General features: G+C 43.1%; 1 protein-coding gene across 1 annotated transcript in view; it reads right to left on the bottom strand.

Moving 5' to 3' along the window:
• Positions 1-345: 345 nt before the first annotated feature.
• AR (androgen receptor) overlaps positions 346-20,293 on the bottom strand; it is a 170,263-nt gene continuing 150,315 nt past the window's right edge. Inside the window, exons 4-8 of the mRNA XM_079909806.1 lie at positions 18,841-19,128; positions 12,828-12,972; positions 8,764-8,894; positions 7,746-7,903; positions 346-7,093 (exon numbers count right to left, since the gene is read on the bottom strand). Coding sequence (XP_079765932.1) covers positions 6,938-7,093; positions 7,746-7,903; positions 8,764-8,894; positions 12,828-12,972; positions 18,841-19,128 — 878 coding nt within the window. The 3' untranslated portion in view covers positions 346-6,937. The remainder of the gene's footprint in view (positions 7,094-7,745; positions 7,904-8,763; positions 8,895-12,827; positions 12,973-18,840; positions 19,129-20,293) is intronic.

Below are 20,293 nucleotides of genomic sequence, written 5' to 3'. Positions count from 1 at the left end.
ACAGCTGGGTTTTGTATAGCTTTCTCCTGGTTGACAAACTCAGGCTTTTTGATGAGAAGTTGTAATGGGTGGCCAGTGTCCATCTGTGCTTTCTAGCCCAGACCTTTTGATATTTTGGTGGTCCCAGGTCAAACTATGCTAAGGCCAACACAGGACAAATTTATAACCCCTGTACAAAGATTTTTTTAAATATATTAAAATCAAAGTAGCATTAAAAAGCCACTGGGCATGATACCAATTCGACTTCAATAAAGACAGCCAATAAAAAGAGCTAATTAAAAGAACTCTGATGACATTCATCTGAAATTTTAGATTGTTTTATGTTTTAACAAATTAACAACGGTGATAAGAGGACATTAGCAGCTTTTCTTGGGTCTCTTTGTTAACAATAACTTGAGCTTGCAGCCACAACAGGGGCTGTGGCCAAGTTTTAGCTGGCAGACCAGCAAGGCAATATTTTACTCAATGGATGACATTTCTGAAAGCAGAGACAGAGACAAACCCAGAGTCACACATGTATTCCAACAAACAAGTTTCTGCCATTTTTAATTGTATTTAGAGCAACAAAAGATTCCAAGATTACAAAAAGTGAATAGAACACTAGCGCTTTGGGCTGGTCCTGCTGCCCAGTGGAGGCCAAGTGCCGCTGTGAGAACTGAAGCCCCATCGAAAGAAGTTTCAAGCAAAATTAATGTTTCTTTGAAAAAAAACCTTTTATATGATGCTTTTTTTCTTTTTAATTTTTTCCCTCAACATAAAAAAATAATTCTTACATCTGGTTACATAGTCTGCTCCCTCCTGCTGCCAAATGAATCTCAAGGACAGCACAAGAATGTCATGTCCAAGGCACTCCCTAATCAATGTTCCAGTCTAGGGGAAAGCAGAAAAGTGTCACTGAGTGGTGGGAGGGGACTCTCTTTTTAGTTTGGGTCATCCCAATGGTGGCTACTCTCAGCACCTGAGTGGCTTATGGGATAGGACAACCCCACATGCACTTCACTGCCGGACAGTTAGCACCAAGGGCTAAGGTTGGGAGAGACTGCAGGCCTGGTCTATGTAAATGCTCAGGGAAGAGAGTTCCAAAATGTGAAGCATCAGCCCAGGAGGGTACCACCAGAGAAGCAGCAGCATTCCAGAATTTCCTTTCCTTTGGGACATATGTGTGGGCTCCAGTCTTTGGTGGCCAATGGAACCTGTAGCTATGTGCCAGCCTTTTTAAGTAGTGCAGATGCAAACTGTTTTAGGCCACAAAGACCACTCAGATGGTAGCTTCTCATTTAATTCTATAAAAAGCTGAGACAAGTGGGATAAGGAAAGGAATCAGCACTCCCACTCTACTGAATTGGGGTTGGAAACCAACCCATACATATGATCTATTTTCTGGCCAAATCTAATGGGGAGAAATCAAAGATGAGTCAAAGGCTGCTTTTCCCTTTAAGACTCTGCCTGCTAAATTACAATATTTACCACTTATTTTTGGAGTGGGAACATTCCGAATGGTTTGTTACCTCAGCTGAAGTGTCTTTGGAGGAGTGACTAATTGTGGATTTTTCTGCCTTCACCTAGAAATGGTTAAGGGTTGGGAGGCTCTGGGCAACAGACCCCAGTGTCAGTCTCTTAATTGAAGAAAAACACCCTTACCTGTGAGCAGAGATGGACCTGTACCTACAGATAAACTACTTCTAGTACACTGATAAATTTTTTAACAAAGAAAAACACATTTTCATTGTCAAAATCTTTACAGAACGTATCCAAAACCAGAATAGACACCCAGTAGCAAGAGCACCTCAGTTGCAGGTGAGTGAATTGTTTGAAATGGAGCACTTGCTCCAGGTTCCCAAGTGCAGGAAACTGCCCTTTTCTCACAGGGATGGCGAAGAACAAAAAATATCCTTCCTTCTTCCAACTGCACAGGTCCCATTAGAGGGTCACTGGCTAATTGCTTGGGTGGGCCTTTGGCCCCAAGTCTGGGCCTTCCCTATGGTAAATCCCAGTCAGTTCCAATGAGACTTCACCACCCTTTACACATTCATCTGTCTTGGGCTAGTAAAGTGCAACACATCATGTACCTTACGCTTTTCCCCCCTCTGCTCCTTTGCAAGGCCTGTGGGTCAGGCCTCAATAGGAGCAGAGATCTCTTGGCTATCTGATCAACCCAAGTGTCTTTTCCATTCTGAGAGAGCTTCCAAAACGTAGCTTTGGCCTCTCTCACAAATACATGGTATCAATTATGACCTGGAACCAAATATAAAGGTGCAGAGAAAGGTAAAGCTATCAGAACACATTATATCTATATATATAATTCAATTTTGAAACATGGATACAAATACTCATTTACAATATATTTCAACCTTCTGCCTTAAACCACAGAGAACTTTTTTGTGCCATTCAAAGTGGGCAGAAATGAGGATTACTGCCTGCTGTCCTTCTAGTGCAAAATCTAGTCCTTTAAATGCTCCTCTTATCAGCAAGGGCTTCACATCTTCAGATAAGTTAACATTGGCACTAGCAAACACAATGGCCAAGACAGCTCCACTTCTAACCATGCAATGATGGAGCTTTAAGAATTTGCTCAGCAACTACAACAGAAAAGGAAAGCTAGTTCTGCTTATAAAAAATCACTTACTGAAGGACCCATAATCCCTTTCTTTTCAAAGTTATCTTCCACTCTTCTAAACGTGTATATTGTGGGGGAAACCCCACAAAACTCTTATAAGTCAGTCACCAGCAAAATCCTTTAGTCTGTCTTTGGATAGGTTACCAAAGAGGCACTAATGCTTGCTCCCTCCCTGCCCTTAAAAATTTTGGTATTTTAGCAGATACAGTGTAATCTTTGGTTACGTAATGCGATGCTCTCATCTCTTTGTTTTTTAAAACTGCTTTCACAGATTTTCAAAGAGATTAGTGGTGAGAACAGACCTGCCTATAAAAGGCAGCAAGGGTAGAAATATCCTTTTATAAGAAATTGCACATGCTAAATGGCTTATTTTGACTTTAAGTTTGGGATTGGATCTTGTGTTTTAGCATTCCTGGTTCCCATGAGCCCCTACATGTGGTTGAGCATGACGGCCACCCCCTTGGCCCAGTGCCCTCTCACCTGGGCAACTGGCATAAGATAATTAGTAGTCAACCTCTTGTTTTTCCAGGGCCATGTAGGGACCATGCAGGGATACTTACTGGGCTGTCTGAAGAGAGTCTCATGAAATGCAACCTTAGCACAAGACTGGGAAGGGACAGAGGGAGTGGCTTGGGCTTTTGAGCCATGCCGAATATCAAGGGAGAAAGAAAGGCCATGTCTGTGCTCTGCCTAATGAAACAAACAGAAGCTACTTGATGCTTAAAGTTAGGTCACTTGTGTAGTGTCAGTATCATGTGAATGGTGGGCCTATTTCCTCTTAAAGTACAAATAGAATACTTCTTGCTATATATGTATATATGTATTTAGAAGTAGAGTATGAACAGAGAGGGACTGTAGCATCAGCACATTATTTCTCAACCTGGACAGTCACCTCAGCAACTACCCAGAGGACAGAGTGAAGCTTTTTTCCCCCCATATTTTAGTGCCAGTGAACATATATAAAAATATATGTATTACTGATTTTCTTTAAGATATATGACAGAATCCTTCAAAAAAACCCCTTTCTCATTAAAAAAATAATGAACTCTCCAAGAACAAAGATACTGTCTGTGGCATAGAAAAGCTATGGAACAAAGAACCCAACCCCCGTTTCAACTCAGAGGCCAGGCCTGGGCAAGCTGCCCAATGAACAAGAGCTGAAACTGCCACACGACTCTTTTCTTTGACCACAGAGTTTGTGACTCTGGCTGCTGTCTGCTGCCAAACACAGATGGGGCCTTCTCCCTGGTGCTTCTTCTTTTTCTCTTCCTCACTCTCCATCCCCATTGAGCACTGCAAACCTTTTTGGAGATAGTCCCCGTCGCTTGTCTGGTGAGTGATCCTCATCTTTAAGCTCACCAGTTGTGTGGGTGTGAGTTGCCGATCCTTCAAGGGTGAGCACAGTGTACCAACTACATCAACTTTGTTTGCAGAGCAGAGTGCATGCAAAATGAGACTTCTGTCAATTACACTGGCTGGAACAACAATGGCCAAAAGAAAAAAATAATCCCCCTTTCATCTGTGGGAGATAAAGCCAAGCTAAAATCTCCTTTGCTCACTGAAACCCCAGTGCAAAAACAGTAGGCCTAAATTCTTGTTTAGGCCATTTTTCCCTAGTCTTGCCATTCGGAAATTCGGAGTAATCCAGTTGTTGCTGTTTTTAATTACACTGCCGTTTCACTGAATTTTGGCTTTCACAGATGAAAAACATATATTCATAAAGACAAGAGTCACAATTGGGAAATCCATAAAGATGAAAAACTTGATAGCCAGAGAAATAGAAAGGAGACCATCTAATATTTACAAGGAGAGGTATTAGAATGATATAATTGAATCCATGCACCACAAAAGATGAGAATCATTTCAAAACAGATGTAAAGGAACTATTAAAAGGTAACCTAGTTTAAATGAAAAAGTAGTGAATTTTTTCTCTTTAAAACAGCTAAAAGTGATCCTGTGACCCTACATAAGCCAAATGGTGTCATAACAAAGAAAAACAGAAGTTTTCTATCCTACCCCAGAAACAGAACCTGTCAGCTTTAGTTCTGTCCAGCAGTCTTGGATTGGTATAACACCCATCTTAGGTTCCCCTCTCCCTTGTTATTTAAAGAAGCTCTTTTGCAAGTTCATTTGGCTATTAATATCAACAGAAATCAGGGGAGGAAACCCATGTAGATCATATCATGTCACTCAGAAACTATCTTCTCAACGACAAGTAGAGTGAACCAACTGAAATGGGCTGCTTGGTGACTGGCCATTTCTTGTTTAGCAGATGAATTTAAGAGCTAAGTGAGGAGGCAGTGGCCAAGATGAGAAAGTAGGTGGACATTCCCCTGTACTCGCGACTCTGTTCAACAGAACAGAGGTGTGCCAAAGGACTATATGAAACCAGTATCCCAGGAACACACCGAGTTCATGGGTGGCAGCCCATTGGAGCCACACCAACCTTTCCAACGGAGGCCATGGTTCTGTAGTCTCAATCTTTCAGCTTCCTCTGGCTGAAAGGCAGCAACAAAGGTGGGGAGTCTGAGTGAGTATGGCCAATGTCAGAGCCCAGAATCAGCAGCAGAGGAGGATGATGAGTAAACTCACCAGATGGTGCCCATCTGGCTTTAGACTTTGCTTCTGAAGACTTTTACTTTAGTAGTCAGTCTTCTCTTGGTTTCTTCTCTCTTCTTCCCATGACTTCTGCAGGTGGATATGCTGGGTGGCAAGGAGAGCATTTACAGAGTTTCTGGTTCTAGTGCCTTCATTCTTCCCACCTTAGTAATTGAGTTTTCTCTTCAACCCTGATCTGGGTAGCCCCTTTAGCTGCTCTGAAGGTGGAAGTCGGCATTTCTCCATTTTGTGGGAAGGTGTCATCTCTGGGGGACAAGAGCAAGACGCTCAGCTTGTCCAATCCCGTTGATGCCTTCTTTCCAGTTTGTCTAAGGGCTCCAGAGATCTGATAGTTGATGAGAGACATTTTCTAAGAAGTCTTTGAGCCTACTGGCATCTAGAGATAGACATTGAGACTGCTGGCTTGCTAGCCTTCTTAGTGGTGGGAGTTCTTAGCAGAGAGTCTGTGAACATGCCCAAGGAAGTGGACAAGCTTCACCACTGTGGATGTAATGCAGCCTGGTGAAGTTCAGGCCCACAAAACACTGAAGGGAGGGTGGATTATGCTTGTAGCTGTATGGAGTCAGGCAGAAAACATTCAGATCTTTTAAAGATAAGGGCAAAGAGGGATCAAATCTTCAGTGTCCTAAGTAGGAAAACAGTCAAGCCACCACTTCCTTTTCCTCTGACTGCAGCCCCAAGCTTTTCCCTGGGCCACAAATGGGAAAGCAGACCTGGATCGGAATGGTGACTTACAAAAGGTCAGATCTCCCTCTCCCTCTTGCTGGTCTGATTCTTCAGTGGAAGTGGCCAAGTTTTGGCTAAAGAGAACATTCAGTTCAAAGCTCTTAGAAAAGCTACTGAAAGTCAATTTGAGGGTGGAGGCAGAGGATGAGAGAGAAAGGGACTGGTGGGGGGAGGCCATACAGACAAGTTTTCAAACCAGAAGTACACTTTTCAGTACCATGAACTGTGCTGCAGTTGAGCAGTCTAGCCCTCAGGAGCCAAGGCTCTGGGCAGGTACTGGTGATCCATTTGTCCTCTCTGTCCTCTCTTAAATCTGCCTCCCATCCACGTCAGCTCTGGTGTCACCCTGCCCTCTAATGGCAATAGCCATTGGCAGAAAATACAGTCTCCCAGGGAGAGAGGGTTTGGGGAAAGAAAGCAGTGACTCCCCATGGGCTTGCAATTTTCACTTTATTCTAGTTACTGTTGGTCTCTTCAGGGATTGTTGTTTGTTTTTATATTTTTTAAGAGGCAAAACCCTAGCAATTTTTTTTTGTTTTTGTTTGTTTGTTTGTCTTTTGTTTTCCCAGATACTCTTACCTCTCTAAACTTCACGTGGCATTAGGTGAGTAAACGTTTGCATGGCTGGTATACAGTGCAGTGCTATAAACAAGCACAACTTGACACTGTGCCACAGGATCATCACAGATTTAAAGAAATACAACAGCATTCAAAACACAGATAAGGGCCACAACGGGGAGCAGAGGTTGAAAGTGCCATGGAGGGTCAGATAGGGAGGCAAAGAAAAGAAAGGAGGAAAAGAGAAAAAAAAAAAAGCCTAGCAAATAGAACTCAAGAACATCTTCATGACAGACTGTACATCAATAGAGGAAATTCCCCAAGGCACTGCAGAGAAGTAGTGCAGAGTTAAAACAGGCAGAAGATTTCTGAGAAAGGGAGTGGGGTGGGGGTGAGGAAATGGGGGCTTCCAAAGCTTCACTGCGTGTGAAAATAGATGGGCTTGACTTTCCCGGAAAGGATCTTGGGCACTTGCACAGAGATGATCTCTGCCATCATTTCTGGAAAGTCCACGCTCACCATGTGGGACTTGATTAGCAGGTCAAAAGTGAATTGATGCAGCTCTCGTGCAATCTGCAGGAGGACAATAAGAGAGGGAGAAAACAGGGTTGACAAGGAGTTGGCTTCTTGTCAGGGTCTATCCCCACATTCTTTGATTTCCTCCTCTTTCCTTCCATGTCCTTGGGCCTCCGTGTGTGTGTGTGTGTGTGTGTGTGTGTGTGCGCGCGCACATGTGCGTACACACACATGTGCACTAAATTGTCTCCAGGGAGTCATCGAAGGCTCCCAAGAGATCTCTTACACCATTGCAAGCTCTCTGACTCAAGACTGCGTGTTCCGTTTCCTCAGCATAGACACACACACATACACACACACACACACACTCGCTCTCTCATACACACACACAAACGCACATGACTCGAGGAAGAGGGGGAAAACATCCAGGTCTGTTTTGTCTGCGTAGAGAACTTATCTACTCTAAGCCCCTTCTCTGAATCCCAACTGCTCTGTTCTCAACTCCTCCACCTCTTTCACAACATCCAGCTGGGACACTGTGACCTGTGTTCCTTTCTTCTTCATTGAATTTTCTTCCTGGACCACACTCAAAGCCAGAGGGGAATGGAAGCACCTCCGAACAGGTGGTGCCAGACCTTAGAAGAGCATATTATCACTTGGCTCTATCAGGCTGCTCTCCCTGACAAAGCACCCTCCATCGTTTGCTTACAGGCTGCACAGAGTCCAGGAGCTTGGTGAGCTGGTAGAAGCGCCTTGAGCAGGATGTGGGATTTTTTCTCTTGCATGCAATGATACGATCAAGTTCCTTGATGTAGTTCATTCGAAGTTCATCAAAGAATTTTTGATTTTTCAGCCCATCCACTGGAACTGATGTGGGATGAAGACAGAATGGGGAGGGGAAGCATGCCCACGAAGGAGCATTAGATAAAGCACCAAGTTTTCTGACCACAAACTTGACCCCCACCCCCACAGGGAGAGAACCATCTACTTGGTTTCCTGTCACTTGAGGCCTATATGCCTGGGACCTTTAGGAAGTCTGCTAGGAAGGTCTTAGGGAAAAGGCTAGCTGGACCCAGTGTGTAGGGTATCAAGTAAATAAAATTTAAGGAGCTTTTCCATTCTCTAGACTTCTCATCTACACATTTCTTAGGACCTATGGTTTTACGCTGTTCACAGTCTGGCTCTGAATTAGAAAATTAAAACACATGGTCTTGAATATCAAATTTTGTCTCCTTTCTCCCTCATAGAGGCTAAGCACTCTGCTTAGAAGAGACATTAAAGAAATATTCCTTGGCTGCCAAATAAGCCCTTTCTGAGTTGCTTACACAGAACTTCTCTTTTTGGCAGAAGAGGAAATTCCTTCCAGGAGGCAATCCCTTCTGCCTTACAAGACATATAAGGTGGTCCTTGCCTGTTTCTATGGTAGAAGCTATGGAAAAATTCAGAGACCTGCTAAAACCAGACAAAAAGGCCTTGTACCAGAAAGAGATTGGGGGTAGGTGGGGATCTAATGGAGGTTGAATTATAGCAAAGAAATTGGTCTCTAGCCATGAAATTCATCCTTGTTAGGAAAAAGGATGCTAAGGGAGAGTGGAGGAGGGAAGGTGAAAGAAGAAGGGAAATGTTCAGGAGCTGGCTTCTTCCCAATAATCCTTTAATGAAAAAAAGCAGCTTCCCTCTGATCCCCTATGCCCCTAGGGGCATTCTCTGCCCTTCCAGGCACTTACTAATGCTAAAGAGCAGCAGAGCCTTCATGCACAGAAATTCCTGGGGGGTGATTTGGAGCCATCCAAATTCTTGAGAGAGGTGCCTCATTCGGACACACTGGCTGTACATCCGGGACTTGTGCATGCGGTACCTGGGAAGGAAGCACAGAGAAAAAAAGAGGAGTAAGGAAAGGCTTACAATAAACCCAGAGAGAATATCTGTGGTTGCCCTCCCCTTTCCAAGTTCTCCAAGAAGAGCTTGCTGTTTCTCTTGCTGGTGCTTCAGTGACAGGAACAAAGTTGTTCTTTTTTCTCCAAAATCATGATATCCTGATAACTACTCATCTTGCCTGGCCAGGATATAGATTACCACATGGAAATTCCAGGTCCCCGTGGTCCTCCTGTTTCCTGGCACAAGGACAGGAAAGCCTAACCAAATGAATACAATGGGACTGGCACATGGTCTCCCTGACTAGTCCTAAAATCTCAGCTGCAGCCAGAGCCAGAACCTGCCTCCCAGACATTCAAACTTGGAGGATTTCTAGGAGACAGGCCTTAGAAATCAAGTCTTAAAATAAGGACATCAGGATTCCCAAGTGACCACACTTCCCATATTAGAAATTTAATCATTTCTTTAAAAACTCCCAGAAAAGGAGATTCCCCATTGTCCCTTTAAATGAGTTCCAATGCTTATCAAATCAGCCAGAAAATATTTCTGAATGTCAAATCTAAATGTCCCCTGCTGAAGCGGAGCCTACTCCCTCATATACTGGCTGTTCCTTATCACAGTTTGGGAGTTATAAACACGTGTGAGCTGCTTTTATTATAGTGACTTGTGAAAACATCATCACATTATCACCTATAAATTATATAGGGAAGTGACCAAGGCTTGGACAGATTCTCGAGGGGAGCAACCTCTCTGTTCCATGACTGGCCATGACAAGCCCATAAGAGAAGATACAGCATCCTCCTGCTAGCAAACCTTCCTGGTTTTCAGCACTTCAGAAATTGTGTGTGTGTCTGTGTCTGTGTCTATGTGTGTGTGTGTGTGTGTGTGAGAGAGAGAGAGAGAGAGAGAGAGAGAGAGAGAGAGAGAGAGAGAGACAAAGAGGAGAGGGAGAGAGAGAAATTGATTTTATATCTTGTGGAGAAAGGAAAGGGAATTTGACACTCACTTAAGTGGTGAGGAAAAAGCCCTCCCAGATTGGGTCTGAAGCCTGTGGTTTGACATTTTGGTCCCCAAACCACTAGCCTTGTTCACAGGCTGAGCAGGCCTGGTACTGGCTGGGTGGAAGCTCAGCACCCTATCTCAGAGAGATCTTGGATGGTAGAGAAAGAGGGAAAGGAAGGGGCAGATAATGTAGAAATATTCGATGCAGGCTGGAACCCAACTGGAAAAATGAAGCATTTAGATAGTATCACAAGTCAACTGACCAAAACAATGCTGCTCCAAGCTCTTTCGCCCTAAGGAATTTTTAAGTAAGATTTGCTGAGCCTTAGGGCATGGCCTTGCTCTGGTCTGTCTGTGCTTCCAAGCCTCTGTTGATGACAACACTGCAGTATTTTTACCATTGAAATTGTAATCCTGACATGAAGGATTGCTCTAATACTGCTGCAGACCCCAGGAACAGAGAAGGTGTAGAAAGGAGGGGAGAAAGGCAAGGGAAGGAATTCAAAGGGAAAAGGAATAAGACCTGAGGAGGAAAGAAAGGAATAGAGTGCAGAAGGTAGAAAGCAAGGGGCAGGAATGGAATTCAGGAGGTGAGCAGAAGTAGGTGGGATTAAAAGAGAATGGAGAAGTGGGGAGACGAACATTGGAAATAAATGATGGAGCACAGTGCCTGGCACATAGTAATTGCTCAAAAAATGGAAAGTGCCATTATGATTCTATTCACTATTCTACAGATGAGGAGAATAAGTCTCAGAGAAGTTCAGTAATTTACCCAAGGTCACACAGCTAGGGTTCAGGTCCATTACCCTCACAAACTGTGTTCTCCACAAAGAGAGGAGGAGAAAAGAAGAAAGCAGGGTTGATGACAGGGTTTGGTGTCAGAGAGGTCAGCAAATGGGTTGGCCCAGAGTCCCTGTCTTTTTCTTTGGACCTCCGTTTCCCCATTGGTACCTTGAGGAGGCTAGCAGCAACTGGTGGCTTTTAACTGGAGAGGTACTGCTCCCTTAGTGGGTGCTAGAAATGTGTGGGGGCAGTTTGGGCTGTCACAGTTACTAGGATCCTATTTGGTATTTAGTGGGCAGGTACCAGGGCAGTTAAACACATTCCAATATGCAGGAATGTGCTAAAAGATGAAAAATGTCAACAGCATCCCTGTTAAGAAACATTGGTTTAGATGATTCTAGGGACTTTAAGAGCTCTAACATGGCGGGTTCCTATAAGAGGAAGGGGGTCTGCTGTTTCAGGAGCCCTGGGGCTTGATATAGGACCCTGACTCTGTGGGGAATCCTGTGGTACCTTTTGATGAGGTACATGGAAGTGGACCAGATAGCTGAGGTAGGGTGTCACATATTTACACAGATGTGGAAAAGGAAATGAAGATTTAGAAAATAGCCAATTATCACCTTGCAAAGGTTCAAAGGTCTTCAGGCTCTGGATGGGGAGGGTAGTGCAGGTGCCCAGTAGTTGACTTAATCGCTGGAGGGCAGCAAGAGGGTGGGTTGAGAGATGAACAGGAAGAGGGCTTTTTAAGGCCTGCTCCAGAAGATGGCATCATAGGTAACTCTTTGGAGATCTGGAAACCACAAAGCAGGTTGTGCCAAAAGCTCAATGGTTATTCTTAGCTTCTCGCTACCAGAGCTGGCTGAGTTGGAAGAGGGCAGCTGGGGACGCTTATTTTCCCCCATATGGCACTGCTGTACTGGAAGGAACCACTGGACTGTAGATTTTATTTTAAGGCTCTTCTGGGTTAAAGGGCTAAAGGGGAGGGAAGGTCAATTCCTTCCTGACCAAAGGGATTCTCTGTGGTGAGACTAGCTCAAAGTTCTTGGGAAGATTTTTTCTGGCCAGCTCCATTCACAATGCCACAAGGGACCTCAAATAGCAGACACAGAACAGATTATCATTGTTAGGAAAAGAGAGTATTGGAAAGGTACTTCTTTTTTTTTTCTTGCCCATTATGGGACAGACATTTCACATCCACTAGCTCCTATTTTAGTTGTCATAACAAAACCATTTAAGAAAGATTTATTTTATTAACAGATTAGGAAACTGCGGATCAGGGAAGGTAAGGGTCTTACCCAAAGACAATGATGTAGGAAATAACAGAATAGAGGTTTCAGTTGAGGAAAGTACAATTTTAAACCCTGAGCTCTTGGCCAAATTCATGAAGGGTAAATAGAGCCGGTGGCAGGGCAAGCATTTATTAAAACTGTTTTTAAGAGAAGGGAAGTGGCTGGGCCAAGGTCACATGGCCAGAAAATGATGGAGCTGCACTTCCTCATCACTTACCATCAGGAGGCAGTATAAGAGCTAAGAGTTACAGAGCCATACTTTGAATTCTGTTGCCAACATGCACTAGCTGTTTGACGTTGTTGGGTAAGTCACTTTATTTTGTTGAACCTAATTTTCCCCATCCATTAAAAAATTTTTTTTAAAGGGGAAATCAAGTTCTCATGAGTGCTCAATGAGAAAGGATTAGGAAAATATCTAGTATGGTCCTGGCACAAAGGAGTTTCTCAACAAATGGTGACTGGCAGTAGCTTTTGATGGTAGCATAAGGGACCAAAGGAACTTCAGCCCTCACAACTAGAGTCTCTCTGTTCACTCCCTATGTTGCTCAGAGTGAAGAAAAAGGATCCTGACATGAGGGTCTGAGATAAGGTAAAAGCAGGTCAGAAGCACTGCCAAATTACCAGGATTGAGTCTTGATTGGGAAAAGCGACAGCCTTCCCCTGTTCCCTCCTACCAATTGGCCTTTCAGCCAGACAAAGCCACCTCAGATTGAGCAGGCTGGCTGGGCTTCTACTGCCTCACCTAAAGGTCAAATGAACCAACTCTCACCATTACTTACATTACCATCATCACCACCAACGAGGTCTGTGTTTATGTGAGTTCTGGACCCATAAGCACTTACTCATTGAAAACCAGGTCAGGGGCAAAGTAGAGCATCCTGGAGTTGACATTGGTGAAGGACCGCCAGCCCATGGCAAACACCATAAGCCCCATCCAGGAGTACTGAATGATTGCCATCTGGTCGTCCACGTGCAAGTTGCGGAAGCCTGGAGATAGGGCAGAGGCAGTGGTCAGACTGAGCACTGATGGGCTGAGTGAAGTCTGGGACTCTGCTGGGCTGAGAATTTCTGGCACTTGGGCTGCCCTTGAGGAGCCCCAGGGGCCATCAATGCTGGGGAGCAGGAGGGGAACAAACTATATGGTAGGGATAACACTCCGTGCACTCCCTACTTCATTGAGCTGCTCAAAAGAAACAGAGGCAAAAAGTGCACTGTCCATTGGAAGAGAATAATAATCTAACACTTACTGACTGCTTACAATGAATTAACTCTTTTCTAAGCATGTTACTTATATTAATTCATTTATTTCTCACAAGAATCCAATAAAGTGTATACTATTATTGTTCCCATTCTGTGAATCAATAAAAGTGAGTCACAGAAGGGTTGAAGAACTTGTCCAAGATCATAAGGCTAGTAATTGGCAGATCAAGTTCCAAAGCCAGTCTGATTCCAAAGCCTTGATCTTCAGAAAGGCTCACTGCCTTTCCAAAGACACAGTGTAATAATCATTTCTCTCACATGAACAGCATTTTTCACTTTACAAAGCTCTTTTCTAGCTATAATCTTGTTTGTACCTTCTAACAACCCTGGGAAAGGGATACTATTACATATCAGCATATGGTGGAATGCCTTTGACAGCCATGCCTTCTCCACACCACCTTCAGGTTCCATCTCTTTTCCCTGACCCTTTTCCTGCCTCCCACTTCCTCTCTATTGTTTTCTATTCAATAAATACCTGGCCCTGCTAGTTTCCCACTCTACTGCCATTCCTGCCTACTGCCATTATTATACACAAACAGGCCCTTTATGACCTGCTTTCTCAGACTAATTTCTTACCATTTGCCTTCTCATAATTTAGGTTCTAGCTATTCTGAAAAACCCACAGTTTGCTGAACATACACACACACACACACACACACACACACACACACACACACACACATCATGCCTCTAAATCTCTGCTATCTCTGCACAGGCAGCTGCCTTTCCCTAGAATGCATTCTTCCCTCCCCAGGCTTTCCATCTGATAAACACCTACTCATCTTTCAAGTCTTCACTGAAAGGCTACCTCCTCTGTGATGCCTCTTCCAACTCATCCAGACAGAAGACCTAGTGATTCTTCTCTTACCATCTTGCTGAATCTTAAGTAGCTCTGTCCAATTATAGCACTCATTACACTGTACTGGAATTTGTCTATGCACATATCTGTCTCCTCTGTAAGACTTAGAACTTTTTGAAGACAGGGACCATTCCCTTCTTATTCATCTTTACCTCTCTAGTATATAACACAGTTCAGATATTTGAGTAGGCGTTTGAGAAATATTAATTAGACTTAGGATTCTCATTATTTTCATTTTATAAAATGAGAATTATAGATGATCTCCAAATTACCTCCCTTAAGCTCAGATAACAGAGGCTCCCAGATGCTGCCTCCACATAGGTAGAACAGATATGTATGCTCTCCTGGAGGTTTCCAAATAGTTGGATACTTAAAGCATCACCTCAGAGCTCATCCCCTACCAGTGCCTCATTTATCTTCTCCCTAACAGATCCAGAATTATCTGAAATTTTGTCTTACTTACCTTATTAGGAATGCTTACATGAATTTGTATAATGCTTCTAACTTTCCTGATGATGACCTCATTTAACCCTCACAATTACCCTAGAGTGTGGGCAATGTGACACTTATTTTGTCAACAAGGAATCTGAGGGCCAGAGAAGTTAACTGACTTCCCCAAGCTCATACAGTCTGTATGTGGCTGAAATGGGACTAGAACCCAGGTGTTCTAATTCTCTTCTTCAGTGCTTCTCCCATACTACTGCTGAACAACACAGCTCAAGAACTACCAAGGTCATGAGTTTTTTCTTAGCCATAGGCTCAGGTCTGAAGTCTACACTATCTAGACACATTGTTCTGTTTGGTTGGTTCTTGACACACACACCCCCTATTTACCCTTTTTTCCTTTAGGTTCCAAGCCTACCAGACATCAGGATGCTAGAGTTCCTCACATCACCACCTTTGACTGCAATCTTAGTTCCCAGGCGTGTGCCTCACATCTTCACAGGAGCTAGTCTGCTAACAGACTAGCTGGAGCCTCAGACCCCAGAGTATTTCCTGCCTGAAGCCCTTCTGTAGCACAGAATACCTGGGACTGATTCTTTCCAGTAGGAGACAAAAAGCCAGGGTCAAGCATGGAACATCAAAGAATCTCTTTGGGAGGGGCCCGGGAGCTTGAACCCTGAACCCCTGGGGTGGGAGGCAATGGGAATCAAGGAAAGCCTTGGTTGGTGAGTGTGTGAATATGAGGGTGCATGGGGGGATGAGGATTAAACTGTACAAATACCAAGGAAGCCGTCAATACTGATGATTTTTCCTTCCCTGAGATGCCAGAGAACTAAAAAAGAGGAGAAAAAGGGAAAGCTTAGTTTGGCTGTAATACTAATTAACAGTCCTTAGTGAGAGCTGCTTAGAACTCAAGCCTAATTACTGTATATGCATCAACAACATAGCTGCTTCAAAGGCTGGGCATTAGAGATCAGAGTTAGGTATTGTAATCAGATTAGACCTATAGGAAAATTAGCCCGCTAATGCCCATCCTTTGAAGCAGCCTGCTCAGATAGTACGGCTATCAAGGGATGACTTGAGGAAACAGTAGTTCCAGTCTACAGGTTTCCTTCAACATATATTCATTCACTCAACACCTATTTGGCGCTGCATTAGGCTGTTTTGGAGAAACAGAGAGAAGTCATGGTTTCAGGTTATGAAACACACAAAACAGGTTAGGGAGCAGAGGCTAACCTGAGATTCTGTTTTCTCACTAGAATCCAATCAACATCATTTCTTAGCAATCTTCAGTAGAAACCTATAGTCTCATGTCTAGTCTGGAAGAACATACCCAAAGAAAGGTCAATTAGGAAATATTTGCTGCTTTATTGCACCTGACAGCTAAGGTCTTCAAAGAAGACAATTCATCTTTGGGACCCATGAATGAGCTTCTAGGAAAAACTAGTGGCAGCTTAAAATGATTTTAGTGGTTTAGCACTCAAGCTTGATAATAATGACCCACCATTTACGGAGCATCTTCTATGTTTCAGCTATTATACTAGATGCTCTTTATACCTAATTTCTGTGCTGATAACCATCTGCAAGGTAGCAATTGTTCTACCATCTCTACAAATGAGGAAACGAGTACTGCAGACATGTGGTTTGCTCAAAGTCACACAACTAGCGTATAGCTAAGATTCCAAGCCAGATACATCTGATTATAAATATACTGTGTACATACAGTCTACTCACCCTCCCTCAATAGTTATCATTTACTAAGGTACCAGGTGCTATAGTAGGCAATTTACATATATCATCACTATCACAGAAAACTTCACAACAAAATTGATCTGAGTAGGTACTTAGCACAGTGCCTCTCAAAGGACAGGAACTCAATGTGTTCAATGAGCAAATAACTTGAATTAGTAGGTGATTATTGATAACATGAATAACAGTTCTAATGAATGTGGTACTTGGCTTTCTTTTGAAGCTATTCTTTAAATTACTCAGGGTCAGAGATCATTTCCTTAGACAAGCTAGATGGTGAACTGATATTAACTTGCAGACTTGTTAATGTAAGGAAAGGGCTTCCAACCCTGGAGGTTAGGCTGAGGAAATCCAGTGGCTCCCAGTTATACAAATTGTGCCATAATGCTTTGCACCAGGTTATTGTTAAGACCATCAAACTAGAACTCAGAGGGTTTGAGCCCAAGCTCTGGCTGCATTTGTTAAGTGACCAAATAGAACAAGTTAATTAACCTCTCTGAACCTTATCATTGAAATGGGAGTGAAAGTCCTTATGATTCATAGGACTGCTATGAGGATTAAGTGGAATCATATATAAGAAAAGGTTCTATCCTATAAAATGAGACACTAAGGTGTCTGGCAACTGCTTGGAAAGATTAAACTGAATCTCTGTTAGACACATGACATCAAGACACCCAGCTGAATAAGTGATAAGAATTAAAGCAACTTTTTCTTTTCTTCCTTTTTTTTTGTATTTTTTTCTTCCCTGTGTGAACTCTCTGTTTTCGGTACAGTGTATATGCAGCCAGAGTCCTTGGGCCTTCTTCCCAGGGATCTAATTGGCTAGTCAACCTCAGCTTTCCAAGCTAGGAAGGTGTTAGGGACAATCTGGTAGCTGTAACTGGGCCTTGTGAGTTGGAAAGACAAAAAGGGGGCTTGACAGTCAACATGCAATGTCTTCCAAGGCAGCAAGTCCACATTATGACCCAACTGGCCTTGGATAAAGTCTTGGTCCCTCACTGTAAAGCCCGAGGCTAGAGAACTACAGTGGTACTACACAGACTATGGGTAGAGTTGGATGAGGAGGGGATTTGGAGTTAGGAGGGGACGTGGGCTCAAGTTCTGGCCCTGATACCTTCTGAATGTGCAACTGTGGGCAAGCACATCACCTCTCAGAGCTTCAGTGTATTTATCTATAAAACAGGGAAAAGAATCCCTACTTTACAGAATTCTTATGAGGATCAAATGAGGTACTACATATGAAACTTCTCTGTTCACCATAAATTCACATCTGATTGACAGTTATTATTAAATGGCAGGTTAATCTTTGACTCCACAAGGAGAGGTTTGGTTGTTGATGTTTCAAAAGAATCTTTCAGTCATGGAAGTTTAGGATTAAGAGAACCCTTAAAGAGTTTATGTTTCTCTTGTTTCCAAACTGTGTTCCCTGGAGCCCTAAGATTCTGCAAGAGTGATCTGAGGCTTCTCTAGGGGTAGTGAGGGAGAGGCACTGGCTTTAAATCAACCAGCTCCACTTGGATCTGTGTACCATGTTTTTGAGAAATAAAGAGTTTGGCTGCTAAAGGAACATTTGTGAATCGTTGGACAGAGGATCTCTGGGGCTTCTTTAAGCTCCAATATTTTAATAATCAGACCTTTCCAAACAACAGATGGCCAAGAGAGGAAGTGAATTCCCCATCACTGGAGGTATCCATGCAGAAGTTAGAAAAACACTTCATATTTCTTTCACTATCACCTAATGTTTCCTTCCACTATGATGATGCTAAGGTAGCTTATTTTATTTCTTTTTTCTTTTTACTTTTTTGGTCGCATGGCACAGCTTGTGGGATCTTAGTTCCCTGACCAGGGATCGAACCCATGCCCCAAGCAGTGAAAGCATGGAGTCCTAACCACTGGACTGCCAGGGAATTCCTTAAGGTAGTTTAAAGAGCACCAAGAGTTCCTTGAAGTAAAACTGGAAAACCATCAATTTAGTCCAAACCACTTTTCACACATTGTACAGATGGAAAAACTGAGACCAAGAAAGGGAAGGGATCACATAATGAGTTACCAGCAGAGCTAAGACTAGAACATAACTGTTTTGACTCCCAACCCCATGTTCCTTCTATCATACCATATTATAAGAGTTCCCATGGTATGGGTTCCAAGTAATATTAAAGACAGAATATCAGTTAGGCTCAAGATTATCTTTGGGGTGAACCTGTGTGTGTACATATAGAAGAGCATCTTAAGGCATATAAGGGTATGTCTATGTGATCCATGATTATGGGAACATTTGCTGACTAAATCTGTGGGTTGAACATAGAAACATGGTTGCTGTGTGCTGATGTGAGGCATGTGGGATACTCAATAATGTTGCTTTTCTCCTTGATTTCTGAGTTTCCTTATTTTTAATGTAGGAATTTCTACCAATCTCTTCCCTCACAAGGTTATTGTGAGGATTGCATGAGTTAATGGATGGGAAGTAAACAGGCATGGTGCTTGGCCCAAAGAAGTCTTCACTAAATATGACCTCCCACATTCCATGCCCCCACTTTCCTTACCAGGCAAGGCCTTGGCCCACTTGACCACGTGTACAAGCTGTCTTTCACCCAGTTCATTGAGGCTAGAGAGTAAAGCTGCAAAGGAGTCAGGTTGGTTGTTGTCATGTCCAGCACACACCACACCTGGTTCAATGGCTTCCAGGACATTCAGAAAGATGGGCTGACACTCATAGCCTTCAATATGTGACACTGTCAGCTTCTGGGCTGACTCCTCAGTGGGGTTGGTGGCACTGGAAGTCTCCCCTTCCTCCTGTAGTTTCAGATTCCCAAGTTTCTTCAGCTTCCGGGCTATTGGGAAAGAAGGGAAACTTGGATTTATTATCAGTGGCCAAAAACACACAGCACAGCTACCCTGTTAGAAAAGCTGTTTGAGCTAAGAAAACAAGGATGTTCATTCTCCCTAGTCACAGACTCTAAACTCCTTAAGGACAAGTGCTCCGTTTAAACACTGGTTAAATGAATGATTCATCATTCTAAATTCCTCCTAACTCAAACTTTCATATCTTGTTTTCTCTGTGATCCTCTTGCCAGACAGACCTAGTATATCCTTGGATTGGACTCTGCCTAAATGCAGTCTCCACTATTCATACCTTGGATCTTCAATTAAATCATTTACTAATATATTCATGATTCACTCATTCATTCATTCAACAGACATCCATTGTTAGGCCTTTGCTTTTGGGTGGCGAAAAGAACATAGGCCCTAACCCTGTTTGGTAGAGGAGAAATAAACGCCCGCTAACAATTCTAACAATTAGAAAATGCCAAACTGGTGAATGTTACAACAGGAGTATTAACAAAAGAGGAAGAACAACAATCTCTCTGCATAGGTGAGGTCAGGAAATGTTTATGGTGATATATGACCTGGACCTCGAAGAATAGTGAGGATTTCACCAGGCAGAGAGGAATGGAAAGGGCATAAACAAAATCACTGAGTGTTTAGGGGTAAAAGAGACCAGTGTGGCTGGAGTGTATATTGTATATGTGGGGAGACTGGCTGTTTATGAGGTTGAAAACAAAGGTGGGGTTTGACTTTAAAGGAGCATGTATATCATATTAAGAAATTTGGGCTTTATCACATAGATGATAGGCAAGTATGGAATGTTTTAAATCAAGGGAATGTTGTACTTGTGTCTATGTCTATCATGTCTAGCAAACTGCTAGGGAAGGAGACTAGAAAGGCAGATCTGTTGGAGAAGGACTAGACTTATCATCCCACTTTGGGGTCAATGAATGGGAATTTTTTGGTGTTGCAGCATTTCTCACTTCAACTATAATAGTCCCAGGTATTGTCAGACATTTACACTCATAGTTGAACATACACTGTAACACATATATTGATTTTCATCTTTAGTAAAGGGGAGAGAGAGAAGCTGAAGTCTGAAATCCCCAGTTGTATCAAAGAAATAACAGAATGTCCCTACCTTTATAATCTGCCTGTAAAACAGGAACC

The sequence above is a fragment of the Stenella coeruleoalba genome, assembly GCF_951394435.1.
Source record: "Stenella coeruleoalba genome assembly, chromosome: X".
In the NCBI taxonomy this organism is placed as follows: domain Eukaryota; kingdom Metazoa; phylum Chordata; class Mammalia; order Artiodactyla; family Delphinidae; genus Stenella; species Stenella coeruleoalba.
This window is presented reverse-complemented; position numbering and strand designations above follow the sequence as displayed.